General features: G+C 52.9%; 5 protein-coding genes across 5 annotated transcripts; 3 read left to right on the top strand and 2 right to left on the bottom strand.

Annotated features, from left to right (window-relative positions):
• Positions 1-712: 712 nt before the first annotated feature.
• Positions 713-2030, bottom strand: PODANS_2_10260 (uncharacterized protein; the record flags this gene model as incomplete). The annotated part of the gene is made up of 5 exons (XM_001911802.1): positions 713-1057; positions 1126-1384; positions 1450-1607; positions 1664-1848; positions 1910-2030. The coding sequence occupies 5 exons, from the start codon at positions 2028-2030 to the stop codon at positions 713-715; spliced, it is 1068 nt and encodes a 355-aa protein (XP_001911837.1).
• A 3558-nt stretch (positions 2031-5588) lies between these two features.
• On the top strand, positions 5589-7329 carry PODANS_2_10250 (uncharacterized protein; the record flags this gene model as incomplete). Its single annotated transcript, XM_001911801.1, has 5 exons — positions 5589-5619; positions 6093-6128; positions 6199-6491; positions 6550-6790; positions 7052-7329. 5 exons carry the CDS (start codon positions 5589-5591, stop codon positions 7327-7329), a joined length of 879 nt encoding a protein of 292 aa, XP_001911836.1.
• A 326-nt stretch (positions 7330-7655) lies between these two features.
• On the bottom strand, positions 7656-8735 carry PODANS_2_10240 (uncharacterized protein; the record flags this gene model as incomplete). Its single annotated transcript, XM_001911800.1, has 1 exon — positions 7656-8735. One exon carries the CDS (start codon positions 8733-8735, stop codon positions 7656-7658), a length of 1080 nt encoding a protein of 359 aa, XP_001911835.1.
• Positions 8736-10008: 1273 nt separating this feature from the next.
• PODANS_2_10230 (uncharacterized protein) lies at positions 10009-11916 on the top strand (the record flags this gene model as incomplete). The annotated part of the gene is made up of 1 exon (XM_001911799.1): positions 10009-11916. One exon carries the CDS (start codon positions 10009-10011, stop codon positions 11914-11916), a length of 1908 nt encoding a protein of 635 aa, XP_001911834.1.
• A 3678-nt stretch (positions 11917-15594) lies between these two features.
• PODANS_2_10220 (uncharacterized protein) lies at positions 15595-17435 on the top strand (the record flags this gene model as incomplete). Its single annotated transcript, XM_001911798.1, has 3 exons — positions 15595-15750; positions 16424-16581; positions 16637-17435. The coding sequence occupies 3 exons, from the start codon at positions 15595-15597 to the stop codon at positions 17433-17435; spliced, it is 1113 nt and encodes a 370-aa protein (XP_001911833.1).
• Positions 17436-17546: the final 111 nt, after the last annotated feature.

Genomic DNA, 17546 nt, shown 5'->3' with positions numbered 1-17546 from the left:
CACCTTGAATCAAAAAGTCTGCCCAAACGGACAAAGCAATGTCGTCATTCGAACCCGTTCGGACGGCAAGTAACAATTCGGTTCGTAGACGGACGGACGGACGGGCGGGAATCGTGTGTGTGCCGTGTCTGCCACGCGGAGGGTAAAATAAGAGCCGGGGTCTGTCGAGATCTGCATGAATATGCAGCAGCGGGTGCAGCCGGTCTCGGCTCAAATGTAGAGAAACGGTGAAGAAATGTGTCGCGGAAAACTCGCAAAGAAGAAACGGAGGCTATCATGTTCTCTTCTCTTCTTCCTTTTTCAGACCCTATCATAATCAAGTAAAAAAAAACTCTGGTTAGGTCACATTTGTATCCCCAATAAAACATAAAAAACGGGGGGAAAAGGGCATGAGAAAGAAAAAAAGCAACAAAAAAACAAGCCGCCTTGAAACCCAGTATCATGATAAGTAATGACAAGGATGAATGACGAAAACAAACAAAAAAGGACGCGAAACAAAACAAGGGTAGTGAGGTATATTACAACCATTTGTCTTTTTGCCTCCTCTCCCCGTTTTCCGGCCGTTTCTTCTTTGCAGACGGACACCGAGAAAACCTTTACAAGGGGCGCGCACTGTTCGTAAATAAAATGTGTGAGATATAGTGAAGAGGCGATGTTGTGTGTCAAGAAAAAGCGTTGAAAACATCGAATATGCAAATAAGTGGTTCGCCCCTTACAGTATAAGCTGCTTCAAGTTCCGTTGGATAATCATATCCTGCACGGAACCCATGGTGATCTTGAGCAAGTTGGTGTCGGTCGCGTTGGTGAAATGTCCGTAAATCTCCTTCTCTGGGTTCCGGTTCAGCGCCCGGAACTTGTCCATGAAGTACTTGCTGGCCAGGTTCGGGTCGTCCGGTGGGCCGTGGTAGTCGGTGAAGCCGTGATCTGTTATCGGGCTCTTGGCCAGCTTCTCTTTGAAGAGATCCATCTTGTTCAGGAAGAGGATCAGCGCAGACTTGCTGAACCAGTGAGAGTTGGCGATGGACTCCCACAGCATCAGGGCTTCGTTCATTTGGTTCTAGTTCAATCGTTAGTTTCCGTTTTTTTCTGGTAACGGTATTGAGGTATGTGTGGGGGTCAACATACACCGTCCTTGTCTTCCACCAGACATTGGTCGTAACCTGAAATGGCTACCAAAAACAGCAGGCAGTTGACGTTTTCGAAGCAGTGAATCCACTTCTTGCGTTCTGATCTTTGGCCGCCGACGTCGAACATGCGATATGTGAGTTGACCGAGGTCGAAGATCGTCTCAGTGATGCCCGTTGTCCTTAACCTTGAGCGCAACAAATCCTGATCAGTTGGTACGTAGTCTTTGGCCCAAACACGATCCAAATCGCCGCAGAAGCTGCAAGCGGGTTGGTCAGCAAATTGCAAAATATCACAACAGAGGCGACGGCGCAGGCTGCTTACTAGTCAAGGTTGTCATGCAAGGCATATTCGTTGCCCTTCGCGATGGCACTCTTCACGCCCTGGTCTTGCCATAAGCTTTTGATGGGCTCCAAGTAGTCTTCTGGCAGTGGCTCATCCGCAACCACATCGTAGTCCACCATAATGTGCGCCATGTTTTTCTACGCATGTTGCGTTAGCGGGGGAGAGCCAAACACTCAAGTAGTTAGATACCAACCTCGTTATCTGGGTTCTCAAATGGGATGTTAAGCTCGTTCATGGCGTCGAAGATTAATCGAAAGGAATGGACGATATTCTGGAATACTACTGGCTTCCACTCCAGCTTTTCGCTTTTGCTGAACCCCTGCGCGTAGATCAACTTCATCTGCTTGAGCACCGTGGATTTGCCGGATTCGCCCGCTCCTGTTCGACACAGTTAGGATAGCTGCAGACAGCGCAATAGACCGGGCCGAAGCATCCGTACCTAACAACAGCAGCTTCACCTCCTTTGACATCTTCTTCTCATCGGCACGAATAATCTTGTCCAACTCACGCGACCTGGCCGCGCCGGCCTCGTCGCCTTTTTCACGAGCTCCAAAACACATTATATCAGTCGGGTGGTCGTTGTGATGGCGAATCGATGCGAAATATCAAAAAGGAAAAACCAAAAAAGGTCGTTCGGCGTGTGACGATTGTCGAACTTCGGAGTATTAGCTGTCGAGGGCGTGCTGCGAGCGAATGACGGAGGGCGGCGCACGAAGGGGAGCTGAGGTCCACAGGACATGAAACGCCTGATGGCGCTGTAAGAAGGTCGTAATGACGTCGCAGCGAGCCGGTGGTCGAGATTCGATCTCAATGGCGCCTTATCCTCGCCTTACCATCGACCGGCCAGGCTTCCGATGGGCAATTGGCGCTTCTCGACAATGCTGTCTGCTGTTGTCTGGGGGTTGCTGGTGAAACTGGAGCTGGACTGACGAGGAGTGAGCCGGGATGTGACGGATGGGGAAAGCGGGCCACGGCGGGTTGACAGAAAGGGGGGATTATGACGGGAGAGTGAGGACAATCCGAGCGGTCCGGCAGCGAGAACAAAAAGGATAGAAGAATGGAAGCTGAGAGGAATAATCGTAATACAGGATTTTTAGGTGAGAGGATCGATCAGGTGCACCGAGGGGATGGGCAGCAGAAGCAGCAAAAAGAGCAGCAGAACGGCCGGCGACCCTTGGCTCAGCGCCAGGTGCGACCTCCCCCCGTATTAATTCTTCTGCAGCGCTCATCTTTCCATGCATCGATGCACCCATGTCCATCCATGCAACCCCATTCTTCTCGCCTCGAGGGGCCCTGCGTGGGCCGTGCTGAAGAGAGCGCGGTACACTAGCAAGGCACGCCAGACACACCTCGAAAAGTGGTAAGCACTTGTTCAGGGGTTCATGTCTTGCAACTGCCTGCATCTATCTCAGCATCTCGTGCTTCTTCTTTTTTGAGTAGAGGTACAGAGTATTCATTCCTCAATGTCTTTCATTGTTCCACCTACCGAGTACTGCACACTGGCCACGCGGTGGTCCTCGTGGTTCGGGTGGGCCGTGTGTTCTGGAATTCCTCTTCTTTTGCTGCGCAGTATCATCGGTGCATTTCGCAAATGTCCAATACCAGCAGATCCGATGGAGTGGCCAAGCCCGTCAAGGTCGGGTCCGCAATCCGTAACGGTTGATCGCAACTAAAACCTCCAGTTTGTCATCAAAAAGGGCTCCATCAGTCGCCAGCTTTGGCGCCATCGCCACGGATTTCAGCTCGCTTCCTTGCCTCTTATCAAGGCCTGCTCTGTCAACACCGGCCGTAACAACCGGAAGCGGAGGCAGGGCCCGCTCCGGCGCAACAACTGGGCAGCATGCTCAACCCTTAAATTCTAGGTATCCGTATGCCTTTACACTACAGCCAACTTTGACGGTACCGAACTGATGGTTTTTCTCGCTGCCCTTTAAGAAGTCTTACTCAAAGACACCAGAACACGAAGACCGAGCGCTTGCGCCTATGCGCGTGTCCTGTATCTCGGTAATGCACTTTTTCCTACCAAGAACGGCGGAAACCCCTTTTATTGCGCCCCGGGCTGCAGCTGCCTCTCCCCGCTAGCTCCGAAGCTGGACAATGAGTTGAATTGAAGATGTGGGCGGGTCCTTTGACTTCACATGCACCAATGAAGGACCGCGGGCAGATGCAGGTCGACGGCTCGGGCTCACTTCGTCTCCAGATTTACCACATTTTCCCCGAGCCACTCACCTTGTAAGAGGCCCCTGTGGCCTGCTAGCCTTTCAAACTGCCACAAAATGCCACGCGAACCGCCCCGAGCGTTTGGGCCTGATCTGTGCGCTTCAAGTGTCAGATGTTCGTCATTGTTTTTGGTCTTTGGGCTCACCAAGCTGTCGATAGGCTCACTGACTGGGAACTGCCAGATAGATGCCTACGGTACATTCTCTCCGGTGGCGGATGGACGTGACCATCTCCAGCGTGCGCAGCATCTTGTGGAGTTGACCTGTGTAGCTTCAAAACTTCGTTTCTTTTTTCCGTCTTTCGCAATCATCCATGAGATGAGGGGCAAGCGAGAATGGACTTCACCAGGGCTTGGGTGGACACTTTTCACTAAAAGTTCCTACCTAGCCCTACTGGTTGACTGACAAGAAGGGCACAGATCAGCCCTCAGTGAGACGGGAATGGAGTTTGTCGTCATGATGATTTCGTGTTCAATGACACACGCAAAGGAAGCTTTTGACGACATCCAAAGCCACGGTGTTCCTGGAAACATCTACAGCCCGCCGCACCAATCAGAGCCACATGGCAGCAACGCCAACATATACCGATTAATATATTCTGCAGCTACGCCCGATTCCGCAGTGTGGGCATGCGGCGTCACTTTTGTTTTTTGATAGTGCGTTTCGGGCGACTGCATGGCCGCAGACATTCTCACCGGTCTTTGGCTCACTGAACAGTTTGGGAGCAGCGGGAGGGTGGTCTCGGAGGGGTGCAGGGACCCGAGCCATCAAGCTGACCTCGGCGAATCTACAATCTATTTGTGGTGATCTGTATACAGCATAGCATCAAAGACATGTGGTGTCTGGCAATGAGGCCGAGTCACTGTTACACAGCCTGCTCGAGACAAAAGACACCAACTACCTCGGCCATAATTTACTCGATAGCTGTCTGCTGGGTAGGAAGGGCCCCCAATCCGACATCATCATTATTATTCCAAACGTGAAGGAGTGAGCATCATACAAATCACGGCACGGCACATCCCCGGTGGTACGGCCCACGGGGCCCGCAAGCTCTGTGCCTCGGATTGTCACCATCCACTTACGGCAGCTCGTGCGCAGTTGAAGTGGTGAGTGATCGCGCCGTTCCGTGAGCTGCAAACATCATCTGCTGATCTTCAACGCGATGGTGCCAATGATCGGGCGCTCAGACATTCCTCAGCCCTCATTAGCGTCCTGCCTTTTTGACCCCTCAGGCCCTCGCTGGGCAAAGGTCCGAGCTGTCGCCGGAGCGGGGCCGTCCAGTCCGGCAGGTAGAGGTCTCCTCTGAGCGGCTCAATCCCGGCCATCGCTTTCGCTCTCCGGCTCAACGCCGTGCGTCGCACAGTTGTTGTCCAAGTACACCCAACTTACTGAAATAACAATGAAGCTTCCAGACAGACCACAACATCTCCTTCTCCGCTTTGCTCTAGTTCAGGGAGTCTGTCTATGGCAAGTTGATTTTGTTGCTAGTGACCCCTCCTCATTACCCCTCTGCCTCAAAAGCATTGCCTGTTTTTGATAGCGATAAGATAGTGCGACGACAGCCACGGATAGCTACGGATGAAAGGTTGGCAGATTTCAGACGTCAGAATGAGTATTTTCCAGGGTTATGTTTGAGTTTTTACTTCCAACCCTCAAGCTGGGCTCTCCACACCGCGAAGTTTGGACCCTGTAATTCGCTCATACCTCCCTGAAGAAAAATCTCTGCACCCGCTCGCTACAATCGGTTTGCCGTATCGTTGTTGATAAACCCCACCTCCACCATCACTTTTTGCCTGCCCCTCCTTCAAGTTGGCTTCACTTCGAGTTTGTGCAAGGCGTCTTCTATCCAGGCCACTTCATACCTTCCAGACCACTCGTAACCTCCACCAATCTCTCAAAATGGGTGACATTACACACTCTACCATCAAGGGTAAGAAGTTCTGATGTTCCCCTTCTGGCCCTCACCTCACGCTTGTACTCTCCTTCATGGAGGGGCTGAACGACCACGACCCCGCCATCCACACCAATATTCACACCTCGAAACGGTGCCCACGCCTTCTCCATGTGGTGGGCAATCGGAATCATCGGGTATATCGGTCAGCCCTGCGATGTTCGGTGCCGCCAGATGCCCCAATGCCGACCCGTCTCTCACCTCGTCATGGCGTTGATCACAAGAGTTTCAGAGTTTAATGGCTTCATTCCGTTACGGCATCACCAGACTCTGCCGCCGGCATAGAGTGCGCCTCACTCACGCAGCTCTGCCGCGTGGCATTATTGATCATGAAATGCACCATTTCACAAAACGGGCCGGTTCATAGAGTGAAATTGTGTTGGGTTACAACTACCGACATGATGTCTGCGAAAACTCATGAAACGAGACTGACATTGTGGCTTGCATAATAGATGGCTGGTTCCGCGAGATCTCCAACATGTGGCCTGGTAAGTAAACAAACTTCTGTACCCCCTTGAAGAAGAGATCATGTGTCTAATTTCGATGTTCTCTCCATAGGCCAGGCCATGACTCTCAAGGTCGAGAAGGTCCTCCACCACGAGAAGTCCAAGTACCAGGATGTCTTGATCTTCAAGTCTACTGACTACGGCAACGTCCTCGTCCTGGACAACGTCATCCAGGCCACCGAGCGTGATGAGTTTGCCTACCAGGAGATGATCACCAACCTTGCCATGATGTCCCACCCTGAGCCCAAGAAGGTCCTCGTCATTGGCGGTGGTGATGGCGGTGTCCTCCGTGAGGTCGTCAAGCACGACTGTGTTGAGGAGGCTATCCTCTGCGACATCGACGAGGTGAGTTCAGTTCCGGTGTCTTAACTTTTCAGAACCAATTTGCCAACACATCTCGCAGGCCGTCATCCGCCTCTCCAAGCAGTACCTCCCCCACATGTCCGCTGGCTTCAACCACCCCAAGGTCAAGGTCCACGTCGGCGACGGCTTCAAGTTCCTTGATGACTACAAGAACACCTTCGACGTCATCATCACCGACTCCTCCGACCCCGAGGGTCCCGCCGAGTCTCTCTTCCAGAAGCCTTACTTCAAGCTTCTCCACGACGCCCTCCGTGAGGGCGGTGTCATTACCACTCAAGGTTGTACGTCTCCTTTATCTGGGAAAGTTCGAGGCCTGGGGGGTATATTCTTTTTTGTTGTGTCGGACAACAACTTTGCCCGATAGCAACACTGATGTTGCCCAAGCCCCTCAGGAGCCTACCAAGTGGTAGCTTTGCGTTTCTCGACTTTCCGAATGCTGCGGGTTTCTTCTTTTTTGGCTTTAACTCTTACAAGACAATCTCCTTGCTAGTCGAACCCGCGCATGTCAAGAACCATGTTGGCTGACTATTATTGTTTTGTAGCTGAGAACCAATGGCTCCACCTTCCCCTGATCACCAAGCTCAAGCAGGACTGCAAGGAGATCTTCCCCGTGGCCGAGTACGCCTACACCACCATCCCCACCTACCCCTCGGGCCAGATCGGCTTCATGGTCTGCACCAAGGACGCCAACCGCAACGTCAAGGTTCCCCTCCGCTCCTGGACCAAGGAGGAGGAGGAGAAGCACTGCCGCTACTACAACTCCGAGATCCACAAGGCCAGCTTCGTCCTTCCTACCTTTGCCGCCAAGGCTCTCCAATAGGCGATTTAAGAAGGGTGACTGTGGTTTAGAGACTAGAGGCTCCGGTATATTCCAAACATTTACTAGGAGATAGCACCGGGAAAAGGAGGGCAGCAAACGGTCAAGCCTTTGCTGCTGTAAATGGGTAGAGGGCAGTGGGTGCGGTAAAAGCCTCCTGAAAAGGGGTATCTGAAGCGAACCATAGAAGCTTCTCATAAAGGTCGATTGCATCAACAAGAAAGAATGGGTCTTCCTCATACATTGTTTTGCAACTTGAAACTCTTGATTTTGGTGTCATCATGTCATTATATACCTACACCTCGTATCTTCTCACACATTCATCGTATCTATGGCTTCTCGTCATAGTTCACCTTCCCCTCACTAACATCAGGATAAACATCAAACCTTCTCTGATCCCTCAATGGAATCCCCTTTCTCGCCTTCTCAATGCTGTCCCCATCCAACACCGCACTAACAACCTGCTCCCCTTCACCAGCCTCCTCCAGCACTTTCGCCATCGGGTCCACGATCAAACTGTGCCCATAAGCATGGTACACCCCCTCGGTCATATCCCTCGCCGGACTGCACAGCGCCACATACAGCTGGTTATCCACCGCCCTCGCCTGTCCCAACAGCTTCCAGTGCAGCGGCCCAGTAGTAAGGTTGAAAGCACCGGGATAGATCAACGCGAAGCATCCCTTTCTGGCCGCAATGGTCGCCAACTCGGGGAAGCGAATGTCATAGCAAATCGCCACGGCTATCTTGCCGTACTCGGGGAGGTCCACAATCGTAAGCTTATTCCCCGGCGACAGGATGTCCGACTCGGTGAACGTGATCCCGCCCGGGATGTCAATGTCGAAAAGGTGGACTTTTCTGTGCGTGGCGAGGAGTTTTCCCTCGGGTGAGAAGATGAGGGAGGTGTTGTAGTATTTCTTCTCGTTGTTGTTGCTTTCAACGACAAGCTCGGGGATGGAGCCGCCGATGAGGTAGACTTTGTTGTCGCGGGCGATGTTTTGGAGGGCGAGGAAGGATGGGTTGAGGTCGGGGGAGGGGTTGGAGGGGTCCGCGGGGAGGGGCTCGGCGTAGGAGGGAAAGTGGTCGGTGCCGTAGGGGGAGTTGAAGCACTCGGGGAGGACGACGATTTTGGCCGAGGTGGATTTGACGGCCGAGGAGACGGCGGTGGCGGCGTGGGAGAGGTTGTCGGATTTGGTGGATGTAGAGGGGAGTTGGATGCAGGCTAGGGTTACGGGCTGGCGGAGGAGGGTAGTGCCGGGCGTCGTTTGGGCGGAGGGGGGGGGGGAAGAGGACATTTTGCGAAAGAACGAGGGGAGAGGGAGTTGTGCGCAAGAGATTGTTTGGGTTGGATGGCGGCTGAGAGACGTGAGGCGTCGCAATGTCCTCAATGTGGTTGTTGTTGAAGCTCTCATGGTGGGGTTGAAGGAGCGAGGTTGTGGTTGCGGAGATGCGGGGTTGACGTTGACGGCCCGGCCGGCAGTTTAAGCTGTGTTCTGGAAGCTTTATGGAAGGCACGCTTGACAGGGGTAGTTCTTTCTCTGGAAATCTTGGTGAGATGGGACCCGACGGCAGGATGTGACAACTTCCACTTTCCAACCATGATGGGTACCATCCCAATTCTGTCGACGCCCAATTTTATATGAGTTGTCAGCTCCTTCTCTTCAATCCACTTCACTCGTGATCAGCCCGCCGCGGCTTCCACTTCGTCATGCCATACTTTCCACAGCGAAGGTCGGCATCCTCGCCTGGGCCTTTTCTGGTGCAAACACACGGGAGGAATGGAACGCCCCTCTCAAGAGCCAGGATGAACTGGATTGATGGAGATCTTCATCGTTCGAAACGCGGCAGACTGAGAAAGGTTAACCCTGCTAAGCAACGCCAGAAGGAGTACTTTGCTCGCATTAGAGCCCAAGCCGAAGAAAGGGAGGCTGCTAGAAACGACGGCAGGCGCTCGTCATCTCGCCAAACAGTGATACTTGCACATCAACCATCGCCTCAGCCGGGCCGAAGGGGATCATCCTCAGGCATTCAGAACCAATATAGCCCAGGCCATGAGGAAGCCATCGAACAGCTTCGGTCATTCTTCAAGGTCCCAGCTCGACAGGACAGTCACGGTTCAGCAACCCATCAACCGCTTGAACAGCCGCCACGTAACCGGGGGTCTGAAACACTGCTTGCCAAGTATGGGGAAGAGAAGCTCAAGGAGATGAGGCTGAAGTTTCTCGCAGACCTGGGTTAGGAAACAGGTCGAGATCCAACGCCGGATCCTTTGAAGCGCCGCCGACGACCCGAACCTCCTCCACGACCGGACCCTTGGCTGCATGCACCAGTAGTACGACATGGACCAGGTAATGCGCCTTCGCATGCCGATACCCGAAAGCGCAAACTTGACCTGTCAGTACCGGCCATTGGCCGTGATGCCGTCAAGATTCGAGTGGGAAGTCAACAGAAGAGACTTGGTGCTGAAGGTTCGGCCATCAGCGGATGGAACACTATCAGAACAGCTAGCCAGGCGCGCACTGAGAAGACTTCGCATCCGGCAAGACCATCCTCGCAACATACCTATAGAAGTGGGTTATAAATATTGTTGGAATATTTGATACCGAACTAAACTTCTTCCTAGACTCTAGCCGGTTGCGTCAGAGGAGTGGGCATTCATTATCCAAGACACCATTATCTTCGCAGATGGATAGAAATGAGCGGATCAGAGGAGAGTATACTATTCCTTTGGTTCCTGGCTCTATTGATCCATCATCATCCTCATCGCCTTTAGGTCGCCATGTCTCACGGTCAAGGACTAGCAATTTCGCTCGACAACACTACCCGGACTCTCAAGACACGAATAGTACCGTCGCACGTGTAGGTCAGATGGTTCCAAATGTTCCAGCCTCCCAGAAACAATCGAATTCCAAATGGAATAACTGGTTTCGTCGCCAAGAGACTTCGAACAAGGAGATGGGTGCTGGGACTCAGCGGTCGCCGGAAGTGCAGATCAGCCCCGGGATCAGCCAGAGGCATCAGCAAGAGACGGAATCGTCCTGGGCAGGTTTCTCAGAAGATCTACCTTCATTTCCATATTCGCAGGAATCCACCAGTACTGCCTTTGACCATTCTACGAAGCAACCTATCAGTCATGGTTCAGAAGATACCTCAGAGGCTCTTGATCGATACGAGCAGCTGTTGGCGATGGCTCAAGGAACCCAGAAGTACGACGGTTATTCATATTCGGCGAACACCATCGACAGTTTCACAGATAACAGCGGTCTGAATACGCTCAGCAGCCCTGGAGAGAGGAACATGTATCGAGATAATCTTGATAAACGCCAGGCAGACCGCCTCGAAGATGGCAACGTTACGAACAGTAGCTCCAGCTTGAATCTCACCAGGAAGTTTGGGGACGAGAACACAAGCAACAGCTGCTTCAGCAGTCTCGCGTCTGGCCAGATGGATAACCCCACAGTCGACGCTACCGAACTCTGGGGATCCGGTAGCTATCATCATGGCGGCGAAAACACAATCACCACCCCGGACCCTCAAAACCATCAGCCCATATTAAGTAGCAGCATATCGAGTGGCAACATCGCAAACTCCTGCGGCAATTCATGGTCGAAAGAATCACTATCTCTGGAACGCTCTTGTGAGGTTCCACACCAACAGATCACGACACAGACCCTCGAGACTGACGAGGTATGGCGGTCATTTGTATTCGGTGATGATAGTAGCAATATCATTGAGTCCATGGCGTTCACCCAAGCATCGCGGGATGCCGCCCGAGCATTGCAGCCATCTAGGTCTTCAAGCTTGTCGTGTACCAAGGGGCCACCGGAGATGGAAATCAACAGTACTGCGGCAACAGGCTGTCCATTGTACACAGCTGATATTTGCCAGCCGTCTGACTCTGTTGAGCCATGGTCTTCATCAGACGTCCCAAGCCTCGGGGCCATTGCTAGCAGTAGCATTATTGAGTCGGATGCGGGAATTTCTGCAAGTCACATAGACGACAACAGTCAAGGCACTCCCCAATCACAGAACGGGGGTTCCCAGAGCCAGTCCATTCGTTGTGCATCTATCCTCAGTGAGGAGCCTGGCAGCAATGTCCTTGATGACCAGGGATACAGACACTTATCAGACGCCGAGCCTGACAGCCAGAACACGACCAGTACGGAATCTGTCAGCCAGGAGTCTCCCCGTGGGGAACCAGGTAGGGCTCATACATCGGGATCTGCGGGCTACGTGGGGAGCAATAGTTCGGGATCGTTACCCGCATCTGTTGACCTGTCGTCTGCGGCGCCAGCTCTGGCACCCCCGCGGTCTGTGGGGGTCAAACAGTCAGGGGTCCAAGGAGTTGAAGACCAAACACGATTTGCCCCACCAAAGCTCTTTATGGGCAGCCGTTCACAGCTCCAGGAACGAAGCAAAGCGCCAGTAGTTGCCAGAGCTGCAACCAAGAGAAGAGGTCGGCCGAGGAAGCGAGCCGTTGATGGCCGGGCTGATATTCGAAGCATTCCGAATTACTCCAGCGATCCCATCGAGGATTTCGAGGATCAACAGCCTACACATACATCGATATTTCCAGCCCTTGAACTTGCTTGAGCATATCAAGGAGATGGGGCGTAGCTGCTATGTTGCGGGATATTTGGTTGTCAAGATCCGTGTCATGTAGGCCTGAGCTGAGGATTGCTAGCGTTGCTCTTTTTATGGTTTCTAGGCGTTTGTTGCGTGCGGGAGCACAGCGACCTATTCGGTGTCAACGTGTCACCACAGCGGTTGTCACAATCTGTCGTGGAGAGCGTGGGGAAGTTGTGTTCATTGGCGCAACTCTTACATGTATCATACATGGTACAGAAGTCTGAATGGTTGTTCTGGAAGTCTTGTCCGTAACTTGGCTGAACCTTGATGTTCAACTAATTAGCAATCTTGAAGGCACAGAAATGTACATCTCCGCTGATGCCAAACTTGATGAGTATCCAATCTGCTGCTTCTAGACGTGTGTCGACACCTTGAAGCCCAGGCAGCCCGACACCGGCAGTTCTACACTGTGTTGGCCAGCACATGCCCATCTGGTCAACCACATGCAACAAGACAACGGATCTGGCAGAGAGAAATACAAATGCAGAAAGGATTTGTCCCATGTCTAGTTTGAGGGAATTTCCCCTTGCACTAACTGTCAAACATACGAAGTACCGGTGACTTTTGAGCAGATGTTCTTCTCATTTGAATGTTCATGATAGGAACCAGGCGTTCCTGGGCATGCGATGTAACACCCGTCGTCCGTCTGATGCGGCACCGCGGGGAGTCCGAAGTGGACCCCCGGCGGCCGTAGCGCGCCCAGACCAGCCTTGAAGTGGTCCAAACTCAAGAACTTAGTCAAAAAGGCGCTGGGACCAATGGGAGGAGGACGATAAGTGATGCGGCGTTCAGGACGGCCATTGGCCAGAAGAGATCTCGCCACATGAATTGGATGATTGAATTGGATTATTCTTACCTGACATCTTCAAAACTTCAACAGGGGTGGTGGAAGACTTCAAGTTTGGACCCGGAAGCGGATGGGATGCTGCGCGAGTTGCGGTCCGGCTTGCAGATGTAATATGCGGCAAGGAGGAATCTATTGGGTAACTGTATGCCGCTGAGGTTACGGTAAAGGCGGATAGAAAAGAAGCGGTAAAGCTGTGTGCTGTTGCACGGCAGAGAATCTTGAAATTTGTCGAGATGCACCTCGAAATTTCCCGGTTCGTTAATGGGCAGAAACGAGCTGCCAGGCTGTCGAGGTACGAGCCACACACCCACAAAGACAGCTGCCGCTGGTGTGGCTGCCGCTTCATTCTTTGTGGGGTCGGGTTGAGCCCAGCATCCAGACTTCACCATCTCCACACCCACTCATCAACTTCAACCGCGTCGCGAAAAAGACGCGCGTTTGTGGGACTTAGCACACTTACAAGACAGACGTGGCTTACCGTAAGTACAGAACAATACGAGGGCAATTCAACACCTCACGAGCGAGGCTCTGAAGGCCGCTGTTTCATGGAGATTCTCAAATGGGGTTATGACGCTAAGGAACGACGGCAGCAGGTTACGGCACTGGACCCAAACCCACGATGATGTCAAGAGGCAACCCAAAGGGCGCTGATGTTCAGCAGATCTTTAACACGTGCATGGCTCGGCGGGAACGTCGATTTTGGGGCACTGCCATGCCCCGGAGCCACCAGGAGCCGCAGGTCATTGCCAAGAATGCGACGATGAAAGAACACCCGGAGAAAAAGTTTAGATTGAAACATGGCCCCAGGGTCAAAACAAAGATAGATCTGGGTTTTTCTTCAAGGAGAAAAATAGGAAACCAGATGCTGATTTGATGTCTAGCGGATGTCTTTGTGAATCGACGAAACTTGATGCGCACTAATGACTCGACCAGCATAAAGACACTTCTCCTAGTGCCTTTCAACTTTACATGTCTAGAATTCAACTCCAGACGGTACCCATACAACAAGCAATTCCGGAGGTTGATGGTGCGAACCCCACACATTCTCTCCCACCACCTCCCGCCAGGGGAAATCGTGGGGATGAGATACGCTTCCTGATGGGGAGAAAACAGAAGGTCTCGGCCTACCCAAGACTTCAAACAACGCACTCATTCCATGTCGACAACCGGACAGAACTGACCCCCATCTCAGCATGCACTGTGCACCTATTACATTAGCCCTCTCATCATCTTCCGCTCGCAACCCTACACAATGACAGCAACATCTGTTCATTGTTGAGCCGGAAACCCGCGTCCAAGAAGTAGATCCCGGAGACTCGGCCGGAGCAGGAGTGATAGTCTTCCGATGAACGAGCCAGGATGAGCGGATGATTTTCCAGAACCCAGCACTTTCATCTTTCAGCCCCATGTTCAACCCAAACCTTCTCAGGGTTTAGTACACGGCAGGAAAGATGCCGCTGCGATGGGGAAAAAGGCCTCAGCGATTCCATTTCCAATTTCTTTTCTTTTTTCCAGCCTTGAGGATTAATATTGCCTCATGTCTCAGTTGTAGACGGAGCGTTTCGGTACCGGCTCAATGGCTGAAGTCGGACCGCAAGCAACACCGAATTTTGATATTCGGCGTCACCCACCCCGGTCACCCGGGTCGCCGAGCCTTCCTATCACAGACCCACGGATGTCCCGCCGTCGACCGCGATGCCATGTGAAAGAAACTCCAAAAGTTTGCGGGGCAGCATGTGGATTGTGGTCCCTCCAAGATGTGTCACAGGGCATCAACAGAACCCTGGAAAAAGACATCGATGCTCGTGGTCAACAAGTGGAAACAGACCACGAGGACTGATGACTGTGTGTCTTGGACATACGAGACCCGACGAGGAAGATCCCACAAGGGCAAGATGGCTGGATTCAACAAAGTCCAGCAAACGTGGGGCAAGCTTGCCAACTTCCATCCGATCTGGACCTGTCTAGTGTACACGACCTTCTCTCGTCTGGCACCAACAGTGTTGCAAATGTACGTAAGAAAAACCCTTAAAAAGCGGCATCGCGAAATGTGTAGCCCGGCAATGAAACGCAAAGGGCGCAGCGGCCGCCGATAGAGAAACCGTTGCGCTGTTTTTAACCTGGACGCCTCGCGTACGGGAAGTATTACCAACTGGTAATGTGTGTAATTACCGCCCGGCCGGTACGTACCGCGCCCAGCCATCGCTGGTTTCGCCCCACCAACCACCCCACTAGGTCTTCGTGAGACAGGCCACGGCCGTCGAGGACACAAGGACGCATCCGTGGACGATTCCATCGCACAGCTGCTTTTCGGCTGGCTTTTCAGATGCTCGCTGTGTCACTGGGAGGACACACAGTTTCCCATCTGTCCATTCCCCACACTCCCAGACCCCTTGTTGTACGGTGTTCCTGGGTTGCTGCCGCCTCGGCGTGTTCCAGGTACCTCTGTACTGTACCTCGAGCAAGGTACCGCATGTTCCTGTAATTCTTGTTCGCACTGCCCTGCCACCGTGAACGCTTTGCAAGTCCACCTTCAGACGACAATCTTTTTTACCATAAAAGCCTCAGCCCCCGCTGCCCGTTGAACCTACTTTTGTTGTTTTCTCCTCCACTATCGCCTTGTGCATCGACATTCTGTCTTCTCTTGTTATCGAGTTTGCATAACTTTTGTCACTTTTCACCTACAAACCAACTCTCATCCTCGCCGGATCCTATACCACTTTTTCAAAACAACAACCCCCACAACTTCACAAAAATGGTGAGTTATCTCGTCGTTATGGTATTCGACTCTGTCTATGAACGGGAAGGCTAACATGCTTCCTCAGGCCGACCCATCACATATCACCTACACGGAGAACTTGCAAAAGTTCCTCCGTCTGCCTCAGGGCGGCAAGATCATTGCCGAGTACATCTGGGTCGACAGTGAGGGCGGTGTCCGCTCAAAATCAAGGGTATGTCAATATTCTTTTGATGTTCTTGTCCCGAACTTTTCCTATGTTTCTTCTTGTCCGTCGTCATTCGTATGACGGCACAACCGGCAAACAATGGTTTTTGGGCATGCTGCGGCTCGGCGGGTCAACCAACGACGAACCCAAAACGACGAAACCACCCACACCACCTGGCGGAATTAGCCTGGTGATCTGGTGTCCACCTCCGGATCTGGGTCCGCATCCAAGTCAACTGCTACCGGGCGGGCTCACCACATTCCACTCGAATTTTATGGGAAACCTCGGCGCGCACTCCGATTTCGCCCTTCTTGCGTTTAGCTGATGCAGAAGCGGAATCACACCCCGCTAAAATCACTAAGATTTTCACCCCACTAACTGCGGATGCTCGCTGGCAAACCCCGCCATGGACAATCCCAGCAACGACACCGCTTGTGACTCGACAAACTCCTCGCCGCTACACCGACGGTCCCTGGCTTGCTCCGGCCAGACTTGCACCGCCAGCCGACGGACATCGCCGCACCGCATATCGCATGAACACGAGGATCCCGGATCACGAATTGTCGACACACCGCAAAGCCAAATTCAGCGCCGTTGCCGGGCTGTGCATGCCACATCTTTGGGACAATGAAGCTAGATCTTGATGGAACACCAGACACTGACATGGCGCTCCTATTAGACCCTTGATGCCAAGGACACCGATTATACTCCCGCTGAGCTTCCCATGTGGAACTTTGACGGTTCCTCCACTGGCCAGGCTCCCGGCGAGAACTCAGATATCTATCTCCAGCCCGTTGCTGTCTTCCCCGACCCGTTCAGGGGTACCCCCAACATTCTGTATGTGAAGTCCTGAACTCGAGAGGTTGTAACCATAACTAACTCCAGTAAACAGTGTTCTTGCCGAGTGCTTGAACAACGATGGCACCCCCAACAAGTACAACCACCGCCACGAGTGCGCCAAGTTGATGGAGGCTCACGCTGAGCACAAGCCGTGGTTCGGTCTTGAGCAGGAGTACACTCTGCTCGACCTCAACGATCGTCCCTATGGCTGGCCCAAGAACGGTTACCCTGCTCCTCAGGGCCCCTACTACTGCGGTGTCGGTGCTGGCAAGGTTGTCATGCGTGACATCGTCGAGGCTCACTACAAGTGCTGCTTGTATGCCGGCGTCAAGATCTCTGGCACCAACGCCGAGGTGATGCCCGCTCAGTGGGAGTACCAGGTCGGCCCTTGCGAGGGTATCGAGATGGGTGACCACCTCTGGCTCTCTCGCTTCCTCCTCCACCGTGTGGCCGAGGAGTTCGGTGCCAAGGTCTCTTTCGACCCCAAGCCCATTCCCGGCGACTGGAACGGTGCCGGTCTTCACAGCAACTTCTCCACCAAGGAGATGCGTGAGGAGGGCGGCATGAAGCACATCGAGGCCGCCATCAAGAAGCTCGAGAGCCGCCACGCCGAGCATATTGCCGTGTACGGCGAGGGTAACGAGAAGCGCCTTACCGGCCGTCACGAGACTGGCTCTATCGACACCTTCTCCTACGGCGTCGCTAACCGCGGCGCCTCTATCCGTATCCCAAGGGAATGCGCGGCCAAGGGTTATGGCTACTTTGAGGATCGCCGTCCCGCTTCCAACGCCGACCCATATCAAATCACCGGTATTATCATGGAGACCTGCTTCGGTGCTGTCTCTGAGTAGGATTGAGGATGATGATGGCTGCGTTTATGATAGACTAATAAGTGGTTTTATGGGCATTTTGCGCGCGTTTTTGGTTTAGGCATTTGGGATAAAGGAAGGGTTGGTTTATGG

The sequence above is a fragment of the Podospora anserina genome, chromosome 2, assembly GCF_000226545.1.
Source record: "Podospora anserina S mat+ genomic DNA chromosome 2, supercontig 2".
Lineage (NCBI taxonomy): Eukaryota > Fungi > Ascomycota > Sordariomycetes > Sordariales > Podosporaceae > Podospora > Podospora anserina.
This window is presented reverse-complemented; position numbering and strand designations above follow the sequence as displayed.